The 19,603-nt window shown below is 37.6% G+C and overlaps 1 protein-coding gene across 1 annotated transcript; it reads left to right on the forward strand.

Moving 5' to 3' along the window:
* The first annotated feature begins 840 nt into the window (after positions 1–840).
* Positions 841–13,495, forward strand: RNF180 (ring finger protein 180). Its single transcript, XM_064642951.1, is given in 5 exon segments — positions 841–2,431; positions 5,024–5,112; positions 5,804–5,930; positions 7,734–7,820; positions 12,315–13,495. Coding segments are annotated over 5 exon segments (1,269 nt in total). The 5' UTR covers positions 841–2,422; the 3' UTR covers positions 13,272–13,495.
* The last annotated feature ends 6,108 nt before the right edge of the window (positions 13,496–19,603 follow it).

Consider the following 19,603-nt stretch of genomic DNA (forward strand, 5'->3'; position numbering starts at 1 on the left):
ATTCCCTACAACGATTCATAAGTTTCCTTTGTTCCCCCACCTCACTTCATTTAAAGCTTCCTTCTTTTTCTTGCTGCCCATTAAAACAGTCAGGGGCTACTGACGATACCCAGCACTACCGGCTGGCTCGCACCTGCCAGTGTCTCTGATGTCCTTGGTCCCTCGCTTTGACTGTACCATGTCGGGCCCGAGAGAAAGCATTTTTTTGTCCCAGTGTCTATTGAAAAGTTTTGGTTTAGTTCTCCCAAATCCCTCTTCTCCACGGTCGCAGCCTGACGCCAGGGCCGCCCCCACCCCGGCTCCATCCCTGCCATTCAGGAGGCGACGGGACGTGCCCCCTCAGGGCTCGGCAGGGCGCGGGCACTGCCCTCCTCCCAGCGGCAGCAGGGCTGGCCCTCAGCCGGCGGAGCCCCAGGCTCCCGGGAGACGAGGGACGTGGCAGCTGCCGGGGAGGACCGGGTGACTCCCTCGGCCGGGCAGGGGCCGCGCTCCCGGAGCGCTTTCCGCCGCCGCTTGTCTCCCGTCTCTTCCCGTTCGCAGGAGCAGCTGCTACTGCGCAACCCCATCCCCGCCCGCTCCAGCGCCGCCACCTCCTCTGCGCTGCCCGGTGAGCTGAGTGGGGCCGGGACGCGCCGCCGCTGCCCGTGGGGCCGAGCCGGGCCCTGGCTGGGCGGGCGCGGTTGCGGAGTGAGCGCGGAGGTGTGGGGACACCTGCCCGGAGGTGTGGGGACACCTGCGCGGAGGTGTGGGGACACCTGCCCGGAGGTGTGGGGACACCTGCCCGGAGGTGTGGGGACACCTGCGCGGAGGTGTGGGGACACCTGCCCGGAGGTGTGGGGACACCTGCCCGGAGCGCCCGAGTCGGGCAGACCCCAGCGCCCGCCCGAGGGGGCGCCCGGCGCGGCGGTGGCAGCAACGCCGCTCCCCCGGAGCCCCTCAGCACCGCCGCCCCGGCCCGGCGGGCTCGGGGTGTCCGGGCACCGGCGGGCGCGGCCGCGGGCAGCTGCAGCACCTGCGGCGGTGCCCCCTGGTGACTTGCGGCCAGGAGTTCGCGTTACGCTGGGACAAGGCGCCGTGTTCCTGCTTGTTTCATCCTTTGTTTTGTGAAACGGGTAATGTTTGTACGTGCAAGAGCATGAAACAAGCAGTGCTGGTCTCATGGGATCTCATGGAAGAAAGCGGCTAGGCGCCCATCCCTTGTGTCTGTAGACCCGCTGGGTCGGTTCCCTGTCACAGCTATTTATACGTTCCACATCCCAGCTGTGCCTGAAGACCTGTTGACTTCAGCATCATGCAGCAGGCGGTTTTAGCAAGTTAAGCAATACCTTGCAAGTAGCATTATTTCCTTTTTTTTTCTTTTTTTTTTTTTAACTGTCATTTAATTACATGAGTTAGTCTTGCTACAAGAGTATCACACGCTGTCCATCCTCTGTAATCAGCTACTGGTCTATGATATGGAAGCTGATCACACAACAGTAGCAGAACTGGTAGAACAGTTCATAGTCGAGAAGGAGCTGGCACAGGAGCAGATGGCACAGGTCTTCATGCATCTTGCTGCTTTTCTTCTTTGGCAGCCTGGAGACAGTTCTTTACATTTTCTTTTCTGTCTTCCCGTATAAGTGCTTCTTTATTGAGAAACACTGTTTAAGTAGGGTTTTTTCAAGTGTTTCTTTAAGAAGAAATAATTTGGAGATGAGAAATCAGCAGCAAGTTTTTATGTGTACCTTAATGTCTTCCGTGAAGGTTTCTCTGTCTGGTGGAGTGTCAGCTTCTCCTCTTCTGTAAGCAGGAACTTATGGTATGGACTCTTGTTTGCTAGGACAGCTCATCTAACTTCTCTCTGTCATGCTTCTTCAAAGCTGACACTCATCTACCTTTTTCAAGACTCTCAGTAATTAATGCTTAAGTTTCTGTGCCCTAATTTCTCTCTGCAACCTAATTATTATTGTAATTTTGATGGCTGCAGTGTTCTGAAGGGATCACAGGTAACTTTTGAACAAAAAGACCTTGATAACCACTTATGCTACTGTACTCATTCTCTCATTTTTATGTATTTGGTAACGAAGGGCGAGATAGTTGAAATTCTAGATAAAATTTCAACACAAATTTAGACAGTTCTCTTTAGTTCTTCGCTTTGAACATTCAAAAATTTTTAATTGGAGTTTTTTAGCAATGCTTTTGAAGAAGAAATGTCCAAAGCTTAATACATTATGCAATTTGAATTTTACAAGAAATTTAGATATAAATAGGCATCCTTCATTCTTTTTTTCCCTTGAAAATTTATATAATCTGTTTCATTTCCTCAGTGCTAGTGAAGTTTCACAGAGTTCATCATCCATCTTGTATTCAGCAAGAATGGCTGACCCATTTGAAAGAGTTCACAAAATAACAGTGACAGTTGGAGACCAAGAAAGCATGATCTATGAGAAAAGTAAGAAAGATTTATTTAGCTCAAAGACAAGTTTGAAGGGGAGATAATATATAATAAGTGTTTAAAGTTGTTAAATGTTCTTGCACAGAAGAAAAGGAGCCTTTTTGTTCTCTGTATTCACAGAAAATAATGGAAATTACTGGAAAATATAGTTTAGGTGCAAGGGAAAAAGTTAATAAAAGATAAGAAGGTAATGAAATAGTTTTGGAAAGTTGTGAAATCTTCATCAAAGATCTCTAAAAGAAGGCTAGACAAATGATTTTCAAAACAGGGAACTGGGAGTGACTTGGAAAAGAAGTCTTAGGACTCTGGTACTGGTTTTACTGGTCCTGAATCACAGGAAAGGATTTAAAGGTCATCAAACAAAATCCATCAAGGAGCACAGGCTTTTTAACACTCAGATATGTCTACATGCTGTTTTGGAGGCAAACATGAACTCACACAAAGGAACTGATCTGGAAGCAGTACAGACAAAACACACAGTGCCAAGCTGAAAAGGCCCGCTCAGGGTGACACTGTTTTCTGAGTTCCAAACTGAAAACTTCTATCTTTATGCTGGCACTTTTTGCTGAAAGACAAATCACTTGAACTGCATTTAACTACAAACCCGCTTCAAAATCCTATGTTCATATGCTTTTATTTGAGTTCCAGTTGAAGTTATGTGCAAATAAAAATAGAAGTAAATGTTGATGTGATAAATCAGAAACATCTCATTTGCTGTTCTCTAACAGAAACTTCTGCGATGTGTTAACGTGCATTTGTAGTGTTTCTTCTGTCCTTTGTAAGAACTGCAAAAGGCACATGCGTGAAGAATTTTAATAGATCTACAGGAATTTTCCTTTTTAAATACTGCTGGGCCAGAAAAACACTGCAGCCTCCTGTAACATAGTGTTAAAAAGTATCCACTTGAGCTGGATTTTTTTTCCATGTTGTTCACTATCAGCATTCTTGGTTACACAAATTACAACCTGTGCTATAGACTCATTTCTCTTATGTAAGTGTAGTTTTAACTCAACAGTATATGCTGAACTAAGAACCTTTCAAACCGTAAAAATAAATTAGAAAAAAAAAAGACCTATTTTGCAGTAAAAACCACATGCTTGGAAGATATATAGTTATGCCAGTCATCCTTAAAGAGCCTTTGTTTGCATTACTTTAACCTTGTCTTTTAAATATAGCAAGTGCATTTATTCATCAGTCCTTTATTTGATTGTTGAGGGGTCTAACACCAAGTGGTTTTTACCCTGCTCCAGTGAGCATCATCAGCCTCAAATGAAGCAGCTGTTCAACAGATAGCAAAGCATCTTTTTCTCTGAGGGGAATAGAATGTATGTAGAGACCTCAATATACCATTTGAATACACAAATGCAGCATATAAAGATATGTAAGGTGTATATCACTAAGTGTAGACCATTTCTAGAATATATTTGAATAGATGAGGATACAGCTGTACCTGAAAAGAATGTCTGAGCTAGCCTTGTGAATAAAGTCTTTCAGTCCTTTCTGGTTGGACTTAGATTTGGGGCTCTCACTGGGCTGTTGTAAAATTAATTAATTCTAGAATTGTGTTAAGAAGCTATGAAGAATTAATTAGAACTGGTTTAATGTGTTTGAGTGATATAAAGAAATTCATAACTGATAATCATTTTTCACTACCCTATGATGCCTAATGTTATCATAGCAAAGTGATACAAAGTACTTGTAAAATTTATCAGAGTGTGGATTTACTTTAAAAAAAATCATTCATAGAAGGGTTCATAATTTTATGCATTCCAGTTCTGAAATGTGTCTGGTACAGAAAGCAGCACTGACACAAGTAGGGTAGTAAAAACTTGAGAGATATCCTGCTTAAGTTAAAACATTTGAATCATCACGTTTTGTCATGAACAAGACGGGTTACTAGTATAGATTCTTACTTTTTACCTAAGTGTCTCTTCCCTGGCCTTCTGCTTGGCCACCTTATGTTAACATACATTAATGGATTCTAAATAAAAATTTATTTTTATTTATTGTGATATTGCAAGAAAATATTTGATGTTTGCCTTAATTTCACTTTTTAAGCCTAAAATGGATCTGGTTGTTAAAAGCTGCATGTACACTGGGCCAGGAGTCTAAATTATGCACACATTTCTGTTCATCCAGTATTCCAGACTCTTTAAATTTGTAGAAAAAGTAGAAAATCTGCTGATTGAAGACCTCAGACATAAATGAAAAATAATGAGTAACCTCTCTGTGTGTTTCATAGTCTTTGATTCAGAAAACAAAGCGGAAAAAGAAAGGTAGAAATAGGGAAAATGCAAAAGTCTATATGACTCAGTAAGGCAAACTGCTCTTCAGACAGCCTATAGTGAAGGCCTCAGAGTTTCTTTCCTTAGTGAAACCTAAATAAAAATTAAAAGTTAAAATAGTTGCAAAATCAGATGTTTGGACTGGTAGAACAGAGATTCTCTTGATACTGATTTTTAGTTTTATACTCCAGCTTCCCCATCAGTGAGCACTGCGCACTTTAGCACTGTGAATAAGCATAACTAGTATAGGGCTTCAATTGAGATGTAGATGAAAAAGATTTTCTTAATTTTTTCATGTAGCTAGCACAAGAGGATGAAAACAGAAGTGGGTAGAAAGAAGAGCTGGAGGACCTTTGAAGAAAGCATAACAAAAAGGGAAGACTTTGGACACAGGTTAGAGAAGACCAGAGAGACACCAGAGAACACAGCAAGACACAAAGTAAAATAGAATATTTGTTTTGTCCTTGATAATCCTTGTGGGCCCCTACCAACTTGGCATATTCTCTGATTCTGTGAATTTGGGTCATTCACAGGGAGGTCGATACAGGTCTGTGAAAAAGTCTGTTGCCACCAGTAGCGTTGATCCTTCTACACAAAAAAACTTCTAAGGAGCAAGCCTCCAGGGGCATATTGTAAAAGGAGTCTTTGTCTTGCATGGTTTTATGTTGGCATTCAGTTTTGTTATGTGGTATTAGATGTGAGTATGCTTATTTAATGTTTAGGATAGCAATGATTTATTTCTATGGACATATTCTGTGAAAAAGGGTGTTCCTTGTCTTTTGTCTAAATATTGGACAGGTTTTTTGCTTGTTTGTTTGTTTGCTTTTGTTTGGTTGGTTTTAGTTGTTTTGTTGTTGTTGCTTTCTAATTCTTTTATGCAACCTGGAAATAAAACCAACTGTGTCACTTTACTATTAAAAGCATCTAGGTAGTATGCTATACAAGATCAAAGAATGTTTGTGAATAAAGTATTAGTCTCTTCTGCAGTGATGAGAATACTTATAGACTTCAAGGTAGCAAGAGACCAAGGTGTCAGCAAGTGACCAAATTGTATGTTTTGTGGTCTTTACAAATTGACATGCAGAGCCAAAATATCACAAGCTGAAATAATGAATAACCAAGAGGCTGATGTTCTGTGTTGCTGCAGTTGTAGAAAATACATAGCAAATTCTGTTTGCCTTGCCAAATGCAGTGGAAAAGAACTATCTGAAGTAAGTATACCTTCTTTAGAGTGAGTTTGTAAGTTTCTCCAGTGCTGTTTGTTTTAAATGAAGGAGAAGTATTAGCCTCACTTTGTAATTAATCTTGTATGTCCTAAGTATGGTTTGCCCTGCCAGGCTAAAATACAATTTAGTAATTTATATCTTCTTTATTAAAATACACAGAAAGATAATTATACAGAATAAAACTATGACAGAGTATTTCCTACTGTTTTATGATGGAAGTTAGTAATCAAAAGGACCCAGAGTCTTTCCAAATATGCCAAAAAGACTGTGCTTACATCTGGTGATCTTGAATCAAAGTGAAGAAGCAAATAGAAAAGAAGGTCTTGGTGTTTTTTATTAACACATTAGTAATGCTACAACATTCTTTTTGGCACTGGAGAAGGTTATAACCAGTAGATGCAGAAAAAAACTTATTTTTAAGATCATTTTTAATTAGTATTGTTAATAAACCTTATTTTAATCACTCCACTTACAGAGCTTGAGTCCCTGGAATAATTTTCATGCTTTATACTTGAGGGTGTTTTTTGTGAATGGTTTGAAGTGATTTTTAGGGAGGGATGTGGGAATTGCAACTCATTTAATGAAAAAAATGTATCCACTTTTTTAGTAGTGGAAAGAAGGAGGTATCTTTGTCCATGCCCCATGGTGGCGCTTTTAGTTGTGAGTGGAGATCCACCATCATTGACTGAAGTTGCTCTTTCTCTGATTATGTAGACAGAAGATAAAAAAGTGTGTTTTAACACTATATCTGAAGGTGTTGGGAGGCAAAGATAGTACTATGATGAGAAAAATGATATTTTCAGTATGTTGACTTCCTGATGAATTTTAGACCTTCACTCAAAGACACAGCTGAAATATGAGCAAAAAAGAAAAATTGTAGAACAGATTTTAAAACAAATTTTGAAGTTACAAATATAGTATAAACACTTTAAATTAGAATTATATCCAAATTGAAGTACAGGTACTCTCCACAGATAGGAGGGAGACAATAGCGTAGACATGGTAAATGGACCTGTCTGCTGTTAATACTTGGAGAATTTCTAAAAGCTTCTATCTTCTGTGTATAGTCCCACTTTCAATTTTTATCAGAATGAAACTTATATTCCATAATATAGGAGCCTACATTTTCTATATTCGTAAAATTTAACAACTGCTTTTAGGACTTTCTCACTAGAATTTCCTTATATTTTCAGCCATCTTTATTACTTTAGTTAGGTAATTGTTTTTTATTTTAGTATGAGTTAGTGAAATGCTATAGGGTGTTAGATTTATTTTTTTTCTATTTAGTTGATCACATTGTATCAGTAAAAACTCTAAAGTTGCTAAGACTATCTGATTTCTCAGCTAGTTATTCTAAACAGCATTAGAAAATTAATGTGAAACTATGTGTGTCCTTTGTGCATATTGATCACAGTCTTCTTATAAACTATAACTTACATTTTTCAGATTTAACTAGAAAATTATGCCCATTGATAGTGCTTCTGAAATCATTTTACAAATATTCTTGGAAAAGCTGTAATTGCATGCTCTCTGTTCTTGTAAACAAGACAAAACCACCTCCAGACACCTACATCTCCACTGTGGAGTCTGTCCAATGTCCTTAGATTCAGAAATAGAGAATTATTGACAGCATCTACTTGATTTTTAGAATAAAAAATGCATAAACATATTTGAGTTTAATCTTTTGTTAATATTTACTGAATTTGGGAAGCTGACTTCTGGCTGTATTCAAAGGAAAAGATCTCACATGAATGTTAAATATCAATACAGTAATTTTTTTTTTAACAGACATCACAAACTTCAGCTGCTGCTCAGGACTCTTGCAATGTGAATTTAGATGCCATTCCAGAGTGGGTGAAATGTGTCATTGAAAAGGTAGATTTTTTTTTTTCTTGCATCTTTACATTCAAAATGTGAAATAACTAAGGGGAACAAGTTTCAAGAACACTTTTCTGCCAAGGTCTATTGTATGTTACAGATATCTTATAGCTGAGGGAATTCTTCTCAGTAACTTCTATCACTACCATTTACAGATTTTTTTCTCCCTCTTAAATGCTGATTTCTTTTGTTTTGTTTTTAATGTATGCAGAAATGCTACAAGTGATAAATTCTGTTTCCTGCTTCTTTATAGATGAGTGTATTGTTTGTCCAAAAAACTGTCATGGGCACCTCTGCATATTTGTCAATGCTTAATATTATATTTATTATCTAGGTTTTGGGGTTTGCTTTGTCTTGCTCGCTGTATCTTGTAGTACTAACATATATCTTGACAGTGACAGTAATGAAGCAGAGCAAGGCCTGAGAAATGAATGTGATATTAGCAGAACAAGAATTAGATAGTTAATTTAGAATCCATGCTCTGAGCAAAAGCACAGAGAACTAAGTCTTAGGAACAGCAGAGATAATAACTCATTAAGGAACGCAGGACACTGACACAAAGGACATAAAGTAAGTACACAGGGAAACAGAGAGAACCAAAAATGCTAACATACACATAAAATAGGCATATGGAGGGGAGACAGAGGAAGATAAGGAAAAAGAGATGAGCCAAGGCCTAGGTACTCTTGCCAAATATCAGGAACTTCTGCCAAATGCACAAGGAAACCATCCAAAGGTCAAAAGTTTATGGCAATGAAGAGGAGGAAAAAGACCCTTCAGGAGGCCAAAGAACAGGAACTACCACGTTTCTCCCCAAATTGAAGACCGCACCCCTAACTCCGTCTTAACTCCTCCTGTTATGAATATTAAAACTAGATGTTGCAGTATTATGAATATTCCTGAATAATGATGCAATTGCTTAGCAAAAATTGTATAAAAGTATCCAGATGTTCACTACTACTTTGGAGCTCTTTTGTCCAGCGTGAGCTGGGAGCCTCCCCAGTGTTGTATTGCAATAAATGCCTCGCTACTCAAAACCTAAACTCTGCCTCTGAGTGGTTTCTCTGTGCCTGTTTGGGGCATAAAATTGGCATCAAAGAAACATGTTTCCTCATAAAACTGGGCTGAGGGTTTGTTAAGAGATCAGTTTTTGGAATATCATGTGTTGTCTTTTATACTTAATGTGCTATTATGTCATATGAATAGAAAGTAGATACCATCCTACAAACCCAAGGGTCTGATGACAAGCCAGTGTCACTGCTTTTGAGTTTTAACTGCTCATTTGAGATTACAAACCATCTCATAACTTTCCTGTTGTACTGATTGCTTCAGTTGAGTATTTTCTCTAAGTTGTTTTAGGTCTGGAAGTTAATGTTTTTGCATAGAAACAGTTTTTGCAGCAGAAACAGTGCTTTTCTTTTGCCCTAGAGATTTTCTTTGATGAGTCTTTGATTGTGATAAGCAAATGAGATCTGCATTCTTTTCTGCTTAGACTTCAGTGTCTAAGTTTTACTATATTCTAAGTAACTTCTGTTCTAACAAATCCACACTGAAATTGATGCAAAAAGAAAAACCAAATGTTATGACTGTAAAACTAAGCATTTAAAAATTAAAAAAAAAATTTGTTTTCTCTTCCTTCATTGTATTGCCCTACATTTTATTTTGTTAAACATTAATTAAATTATTTTTAAAATTAGCAGTCTTTTTTTCTTCTATGATGAATAACAGAATGGTGTATTTGTTTGAGAAACATTGATCTTGGAGGTGCATTGAAAATTATGGGTCATGAGGTATTTTCTCACTTTACAAAATTGCCTGATCATGAATTCTAAATCAAAAGGATGCAGTTTTTGACAGTACTTTGCCTGTTATATTATTTCAGTAAAATTAGATTCAATATTGATAGTAATATTATTCTTTTCATACTTAACTGTAAAGGAATTCTATTTACCTCTGCCTTCTGCATTTGAAAACTTAGAGGGTCAGCTAGGAGACCTTGGAAATACAAATTCCATAGACTGCCCACAAAAGACTTGACATATTTACTCAAGGTTGCAGAGGAGCAGTGCTCCTCTGGTGAAGAAGGCAGAGAACACAATTCTCTGTGAACACCTTCAACATCTTTGTCATTTAATATCCTAGGAACTCGTGCCTCAAACTCTGGCTTCTCTGGCAAGATCCTGTGATTTTATGGATAAATGTGTGCGGTTTTTAAACAATTCTGGGTTATCTTCAGATCCTCCTGGGCTCTGAATAATTTTGTGATCATGTGTTATTTTCTCCTGTATGACTCCTGAATCAAAAGCTAAATCATTTTACATAAGCGCAAAGTCTATTTGCAGGCTGTAAAAACCCACTGGTTCCCAGCCGGTTCTCTTTCGCCATCTGTCCCTGTTCTTAACTGATCTCCTTGGATTTCATGCACATATTAGTGTATAGATAATCTTCAATAATTGTACATATATACCTCGTGCTGCTAGTGGCCTTTATTGTATTTTCTTTTCCCCATCACTTATCACTTGTTTTGGCTTCTTTTTCTAACCATTCCAAATTTTTCGTCTTTATGCAGTCCAACATTAAATCTGTGTACCTTCAGCTCCTTTTCAGATCTTGCTAATTTTTCCCCTGCCACCTCCTCCAATGGTAGGCTGTTACTTCTTTTACTGAGTCAATGCTTTCACAGCCCATTGCCAAATTCATGCTAAATCAGTCTCAGGCTCCTTGGTACCACACCTCATCTCTCAGTCTCTGTGCATAAGGGACATAGATATGTCCTTCTTCTTCCTTACTGTCTCTTGCATTCCCATTTTTACCAGGCTCCTAGCTTTCTTCCCTAATCTTCAGGAATCACTCCTCCTCTCCCTTTGAAAATCCAGGATACTATTCCATGCCAGAAAACCTCAATAAAGTCACTAGAAAGTGCTATTCCCTTAATTTTAGTGCCTAGCCCTTGGCATCACCCAGAGGGTGGTTGGGCACTGGAGCAGGCTCCCCCAAAAAGTGGTCACAGCACCAGGCCAGACAGAGTTCAAGAAGCATTTGGATGATAGTCTCAGGCACATGATGCGACTCTTCAGGATGGCCATGTACAGGGGCAGGAGTTGGACTTGATCCTTGTGAGTCCCAGCTCAGCATATTCTGAGATTATGTGCTCTGTGATCTCAAAATGGAGTGCTGGAGAGTAAATCTCTGAACGAGCCTAATTTGTCTTTGGTAATGGCATATGCACACATTGGTCAGCCTCATAAACTGACAGATTGTGCATGTTCAATTGAAGGATTTGAAAGCCTTTGCTCATATGTAAACTGGCCTTTGGTTATGTATTAACTAACTTTTTTTTTCTCCAAGTTTGAACAGATTCTCATAGGTGTGATACAAGGCACATCTTTGGTGCTTCATGTAATTTTGAGGTTTTAACTCACAAGGCAGGAGTAAGTTTCTCTGATAAGTGTTTCCAGAACATTTTCTAGCATTGTGTGTGAAAAATAACATTTTTTTCTACACAAGTTGATGGGGGGTTTTTCCTGAAACTGAAATTTTACTGAAATTTTGTATAGCTTTCAATCAGACAAGTACCAGTCATCAATCTTCCCAAATTATCTTGAAAGCCAGTTGCAACTGAAAGCAGTGCTTAAACCAGAAATGTTGGGCAGCTTCTGTATTCATGGCTCAACCTCACTTTAGAAACATTAGTGAATAAAATGTGACTGGAGTTGATAATGTTTCTCATCTGGTCTTTGCTCCTACAAACGCCTGCATACCTTTAATCCTCAACAGTGTCTCTCTTGACAGATTACTATATTTACTGAAAATACTAATAGTTGTGTAAATATGTTGTACTAATAATTGTGTAATTACGTAGGAGTTCAAAGATTTTTGACATATATTTTCTTTTGGAAAGGTGACTTCAGGATTGAAATTAAATTCATAAAATTACAAATAATGAAAATAACTGTGTCCGTGTAGAGTATTAAGGATTTGTCATGGTCTCTGCACAGAGATTGTGTTGTAAAGCTACATACACCAAGATACAAGTACCATTTCAAGCTTTTGTGGGGTAAATAAAGTGAAAAACTATATTCTTTTTGTAAGGTATCTCCTTCCACCGTACTTAGTATGCAAGTTTATGGATTTCCAGCACTCAGAAAATTCAGCAGAGAAACTGTGCTTGCCAATTCCAGATTAACAAATGGCAAATTGATTTCACTGCTTTAAGAATCTAATGTTTTCATTAGTATTGCAGCATTATTCTATCTCTGGACAAGTTTTAAACATATTTCAAAGCTCCTGCATTTTGAAATGTGTGTTACAGATTTCTTAGTTAACAGTAGCAAGCAGAGTTTTGACCAGAAGATTATCTGTGGTGGATTTTCTTTCTACGGTGAAGTCTCTCACCCTTTGACTAAAGGAGAAAATAACTCTAGTGATCATTTCTTACTCATTTATTTTCAGTGAACATGATGGGTATTTTTCTTCCATTCTTGTCAATAGGCAGAGTGGACAATTGGAAAACCGCACTATCCATTCTGTGAGGCCTGCTTAGTGGGCTTTAGCTTTGTTTGCAACAAAAGATATTTCTGTGAACAGTTAGTAAATATACATTTCTGCAAAACTCAGACTGACTCTCAACTATCTTTCTCTGTTAAATTGTCAAAATCATGAGGAAAACATTTGCCTGTCCTCAAAAATCAGTCTGGTTTTAGCAAGGATACCTGCCACGAAGTGGTAACTGCAACTTTGCAAATCAAAAGTCAAGGACTTTCCTACGTGGCCAGAAATAATAATGGTCCTGGAAGATTAACAGAAGCGCTTTGTCTAGAAGTAAAAGCTCCAAGATATGAGATGAAAAGTAAAAAGCTTCCCTTAAGGGCATGAAATCAGAACAGAAATCTCTCTTCTTCCTATCCTATAAATGATGCATGCACTGTAAAACCTTTTCACAGAAGATCACGTAGTTTGGATTTACATATCAGAGAGAGACTGTTTTTGTCACCTGTGTTATATGAAACTTGCAGTGTGGGAACAATTTACCATGGGCAAAATGAAAACCCACGTGTTTACGCACAGGGTGGCTTGCAATTAGAGTCCAGTAGGAAAGATGGTAGTTCTTTTCAGGACCTGTGTAGTTCTAGTGCTGCCAAACTACAAAACCAATTTCAAGTTACATCCTTTACCACATTACTGCACAGAGGAACAGAAAGTGAGTGTGATTTTGGAGCTCATGGACAATCTTCTGCAAGTATCGTTGCTGATAGGTCACCATTTGTGCTGCAACTGTCTTCACCTATGAGGGCTGTAGAAGACAAAGAGTACCTCACACCTGTTGGTCTTGTGCAGCCTACAAGTATTTCCTTCAACCAAAAGCTGAGAAAGAGAGAAAGAAGCCTGAGGAGAAAGCAAAGAAGGTGAGAACGATGGCTACAGAACCAAGTAGGTGATGAAAATTGATTATCCTACTTTTTTTGGTAAAGTTTGATTTACTTATTCTGACGTTCTTTTTATGCTATCTCTTAATACTAGTATAATGTGGAACTGTCCAGAGTCAGGTATCCTGCAAACAAGGATTTATGACCCCTTCCTACATGTATTTTTTTGATAATTGAATCACATTTTTTTCTGTGCAAAATCCAACAACAGTGAGTTGGCTTTCTTATTGTTTTATGATGTAATAATAAATTACATCATAAATGTAATTTATGGGGGAAAAGGCAGTGAAATACAGTGAAATTTAATCAGATTAAGTGATTAAAGAAAAACTAAACATTTAAATCTTCTAAATGAGAAACTCTAGCATTTCAGTGTTACCAAAGTTTTAACTGATGGCATTTTGAGTTAACTTCACGGTTAAGAATGTTTTAAAAGATGTTTGCATTTATTATTATCGTAACACAAATATTTTTCTGTGAGTAAAGAATTGATTGTTGCTACTTAAAATATTAGTCTTTAGTAGGTAAATATTTTGTCTACAAATCTAACATAAAATGTTACGTATTCTTACCAACTGTACAACCATAGTTTCCTTCTTTCAACCATCTAAATCAGAACAGAATTAAAGGCCATAGATAGTCATGCAATTTTTGGTGGAAGGCAAAGGAGAAAGGCCACAAATATGTCTCAAAATGCTTAAGACAGTTTTTGTTTTCTCTGAAACTTAGTAGAAAGACTAATGATATATATGCCTTTAAAAGAAGATTTCTCATCATAAATTTCTGTGTGGTCATCATAAATACTGTGTGATCAGCAAGAGCAAACATACTAATCAGATAAGTAGTATCTGTTCGGGATATTTTTCCTGCTTTGGGTAGGTTTGTCATTGTGAATTCAAGATTAAGAGAGAGAGAGAGTTTGAGGCTGTCTCTCTCTCAGTTAAATGTCAGAACCAGCTTGAAAATGTAATGGGTCTGGGACATGCTATGAGACTTTTCAATATGGTATGCATACTGAAGAGTCTTCATCTTTCATTTTTGGGAAGGGTTTTTGTTTTACCCAAAGACTTAAATTGACATTGTGGCCTTTTGAACAAAATTTGTTCTTATTTTGTAAAATGCATCTCTGAAGCTGAGAGTAAAGAACATTTTCCAAGGTTTGGATGTCTTAATACTGAATACTGGTTTTCTAATAAGTCTAAAGATTCTTAGGTATCTGAGTCCCTAAAATGGCTTTAAAAAGTCCAGGCCTCAATGATGATGCACAAGAACAGTGTATGAGTATTTGCAAAGTTGTATCATCTGCAGTCTCTCCAGACCTTTAACCTTTGTTAGATGTTACTTTCAAGAGTAAAATGTTATACAAAATTTCCAAATTTGTGATATGTAAGAAAGAAAATACTTTCAACTCTTATTCTTGTTAAAACTTACTTAACCAATTGCTACATTGTTTCAGTTATTTACATTACATAGCAAATTATATAGAGTTGTTAAATCTGATAAGACTCATCAGTAAGCGTACGGTTTACAAAGGAAAAAAAAATTAAAATTAGTATGTAAACTAAATTATCTGGGTTTGAATAGTAGTTTTGAGAAGAAGGTATTTTGAATTTGCATTGATTTCTTTAACCTTGGTGAGAATCTGCAGTCATGGCATGGAGTATTTAAATGAGTCTACTTCTCAGACTGTGTCAAGCAGCATGTGTGAATAGTGCAGCTGTGTTTCTGATCACTGAGATATCTTCCCAGGAATATGTGAATCTAGAAAATCACATCCTCTGTACAGTCTGACGTGTCTCAAATAGAGATGATCCTCTGCCGCCACACACTCCATTTCGCAGCAACTCACCTCTGGTGTCACTATCCTCCCTTTTCTTGTAAGTTCTGCTTGCCATTGCTTTTCTTTAGCATTCTAACAATCTTCGTTTTCAAAATGTGCATTTTGTTGCTGTGGTACTTTCAATAGGAAGCTGATCTGTGGTACTTCATAACCATGATTTCTAACATACTTACCATGTATTCTTAAGCAATCAGTAAAACTTCATGAAGAGAAAAAAGCATAAACCTCTGAGGATATGAAGTGAAAGAATTTTGATAAATGACAATTGGAAGTATATCATTTAAGTGTTCCTTTAAGACATACTTATTTGAGGTGAATATCTACTATGCTATTAAAGGTATTGTGCATCTCATTTTTATCTTTAATTAAAGTTTTTCTGGAAAGCAAGCCGAAGAAAGCAGACCTGTTCAGCCTTTGGAATTTCTTTGTTAAATGCATTAGCTGCTCTTCTAAGTTTATTTTGTTATGAGATAACTGATCTGCTAAGGGGTTTTTTTCTGTCCTTCAGAAAGCCAAAGTGTGGCCATAAATGTTGTGTTGTGGCAGACTGCAACTATTTTATTAAATTGAAGTATATACACCTTGCATTGTAAATAGGAGCAATTCTGTGAGCTCCTGAAATGCACTTGTCTCCAGAGGCTTGCACTGGTGCAGATTCTGAGGTGTAGGTGCAGACCTGAGCAGCTATCCAACAGCAGAGGGACCCAAGCTTCCTCTGTCTGTTCTGCAAGGGACTACTCTTAATGCCTGTGAGGGGGATGCTTGCCTTTTGTGTGCATGTGCACATCTGTGTTCACAGGGGATTTTTAGGTTTCTGTTAGGGTATGATTATATTGTTGGTGCATGATAATTATATAAATTCTTAAGGTATGACAATAACTACTTAAGTCTAGGAATTGCCAGTATTAGTAATGGTTCTTGTTATTGTTGCTATAACTAGGAGATGAAGTATTTCTTTTAAAAATTCCATTTTGGGTATATCTTGTTATATATTACATTGTTTGTTAATGCATGAAGCTTGTATTAATTTTCTGAAAGATCTCAGACAAAAATACCATTTGTGGCTCTTCCAGTTATATTTCCTTTCTCCTGACAGTCATTTTACGTAGAGGAAAGCTATATAGTCAGCTTCAAAACTGCAATATCCTCTTGGAAATGATCCTGATTCATTGGGGAAAAAGATATTGGCATTTTTTTGCGTCATTTCTTAATGACACTTCACCGGTTCTTTTGTATCTTTTTGAAAACATCAATGTTTGTCTTACAAAGGTGACTAATGCTTTCCTGGAAACTCAGTTTCCAAGAAGTGAGTTTGTGTTCGTGCTCGCAGTGTTAATCTGAACTTAGGAGAAACAGACAGGTAAGATTTACTGCATACTTTATCCACACTGTCAGGTTCTGTTATCTCAGCCTGCAGCCTTGAGTTTTCATGTCCGTAATCATGTCCTCTAGCAACTGACAGTCTTGTAGTGAAGGTGTTAGGCTTCAAAGGCTTAATTTCTGACCAAAGTTCGCTTAATCTATGCAAGTCTCTTTTTCATGTATAAATTGGTGTACAATTCTTTTTCTTGCATTGTCATGTTTGTATTGAAACTGTAAATGCTTCAAGAGTTTAGTTTTGCATTTATGCACTTGGATTTCAGTCACTCTTTCTGTGATGATACTCATTACAAGAATTATCCTCAAACTATTTATGGATTTCTCAACTGGCTGCTGAAGGGCTAAAAGCATTATTTAGTGTTGGCACCAAAGTAAATCAGGAAGGGAATGAGTTGAAATAAAATCACAGCTAGAGTAGGCAAGCAGTATCTACAAAGTTTCAGTTAAGACCTTTCTTAGGGAAATATGAGGACCTGGAGGAATACTATATCTTCCTTAAGTGACTTAAAGAGAAATGAAGATTAAATATTAATATAAAGCTTTTCAACCTGTGAAAGAGGGAAACTCTAATTTCAGAGTTTGAGAACCACTCCTGGTCTTATGTTTAAGGCATTCTTATGTTTAAATCCTTCGCTGAGAGCAGCTGATGGTTTCTTTCTATTTACCCCAGAATCTATTTGTGGTCATTTTTGTGTGTTTGGTTACAAATTTCTTTATCTTCACTCTCTGTTTACTGATCTTCAGCTTTGTGCTACGTCCAAATTACTGTATGCAATTCCTTTCATGTGAGATACAGTTACTTTTTTCTGTTGGTTATCCTTGAAACCATTCTGTGCAGGGCCAAGTCTGCATTTCTTTAACAGACCTCTGAGAAGTTTCTCAGAGCTGTTGTAGTCTCCAGTGCCAAGCCAATGCCCCTTTTCATGTGACCTTGTACTCCTCCATGTTGCATCCCGGGTCTCCATTTCTTAAGACCTCTACTGTCTTTAGCAGGTCTGCATTTCTTTACATCACTGTATTACAGATGCAGCCATCTAATTATACATGGAACAACTGCTGTGAGTGGTTGCACCACACAAAGATAGCAAAGGTAAAACAAATGGCCAGAGACATCTGGTCAGTTAGAAAAATTGCTGTCACAGCTAAATGAAGTAAAGCCAAGCAGCAGGTAGGGCAGAGGGAGTTCAGCCAGAGCAAGCATGACCAGCATCAGCCCTGATGCCTCAGAAGTTCAGTGCTGAGCTTGTAGCTGTTCCTAGAACATAGCATTACAGGGCTATGTAGTTACAAGGAGCAGTATCTTTCTTGACTTGCTGATAAAAGGAGGGGAGAAATTTTGGCCATGAGTTTGTCTTATCTTTGCTTTTACTCTGGCTGTAACTATTGTTACTGCATGGTGATTTTGTACTTACCACATTAATTCTGTCACTGATTATAAACTGGATTAAGAAGAAGGTATTAAGAGTAATGGATTCATATCCAAATGCATGACTTACATTTGTTAAATTGCAGTTGTGGTTTCTGTAGCAATTGTATCTGAGTAAAAAAGCACATCTGCTGGTTTCTGAGATGTGTCTGGAGCTCCTGTTGCAAGTCTTTAAACTCCAACACTTTTGAGTTTAATTACTTTTAGCTGCAGTCTTTTTATGCTGTTATTTGAGATTTCAGCTTTAAAGGTGTTGTCTGACCTGACCTCTTCTAGTGTTTAATAGGTCTTTTACACAATTTGGTGCTAATAATAACCAGTGGGATAGAGAGCTTTGCAAATTTGCTAGGGATTCGTCAGGAAGAAACTTTGCTTGCATTGTGTTATGAATTGTGTTGTAAATTACTTAACCCTTAACTCATGTGTTGGAAAGGAGCAAAAATTGTTCAGGATGCTACTGGATAAATACATTGTATCAGGATTGTCTCAGTGTATCTGTATGTAATCTAATATATTTATGATCATCTTGAAGCTAGATTATACAGACTAGACTACAGTGTAGCTGCACTGTGATAATAGCTTTACTGAAGGCCAAAATATCTGGCTGTGCTGTAATCATATTCCTTCATTTAAGTGAAATAAATGTTAATAAGTTCCTTGTCTATAAACTGCTTTTAGAATGTACTGATTTTATAGAATGATCTCAACATAGCAGAATTCCATGAGCTGTTATGCACTTTGTGCCTGTCTTGCAAAAGAGGGAGAGGATCATCTGCTCCTTCCTGTTTCAGGCCACCTTTGGTGGTTAGTGTGCTAAGAAAAGACAGTAGTGTTCACTGACATATTTTTGCTTTTCCTGCTTCTTGGTAATGTGTAGTTTTTCTCAAGAGGGACACACGAAGTCCCCATATTGCAGCCACCCCTACTTTAAGTAGTAATATTTTACTAATAGTCCTACAACCAAAAGATCAATAGTTGTGGTAATGTATCTTACTGGGCAAAAACCCCAAAAGAAAGAAACTAAGCCCATTTAAGTGAATTACATATTCTATTGTTGACTGTTTGCCAAAAAAAAAAAATGTTTTTAATAAATAACCACAGAATGATTGTTGCTGTTCCAAGGCTATATTGATTGCTATTCCAAGAAAATATTGATGATTAGCCTAAAATTATAGAAACACTGTATGCTTTTTTTTTTATATAAAAGGTAAGGTTTAGAAACTATTATTTTAGTTTTCTAGAAGCTCACAGACCACTTAAATCATAAGAATTTATGAGACTTGCAGTCCCTCATCTGAGAAAGACAATGACCTGTTTGTGGAGGTGGGTTGCAGTATTGTGCAGTTAGGTCAATCCCATAATTTGAGCAGGGATTTTTATTAGAAAGGTAGAGTGAAGAGCAGACTAAATTGCAGTTGTAAAGATACCTTGTGGCAGACAAAAATCAAAGTTCAACAATGGCATGAACAAAAATACAAGAGTACTTTCATATTTATGAGTGTTACTGTGTATTACCAGAAGAACAACATCAAATACACAGCAAGGAGAAAATTTAAGATAGAATTTTACAAAAGAAAATAATGTATTGTTATAAATTTGACAGAATTTTTTGCCCCTAGTTCTAAATTTTTACAAATTATTATTATCTCAGTGACTATTTCTCTTTGATGTTCATGGTACCAAACTCTCTGAATACATATAAACTGAG

The sequence above is a fragment of the Pseudopipra pipra genome, chromosome Z, assembly GCF_036250125.1.
Source record: "Pseudopipra pipra isolate bDixPip1 chromosome Z, bDixPip1.hap1, whole genome shotgun sequence".
NCBI classification, from domain to species: Eukaryota; Metazoa; Chordata; class Aves; order Passeriformes; family Pipridae; genus Pseudopipra; species Pseudopipra pipra.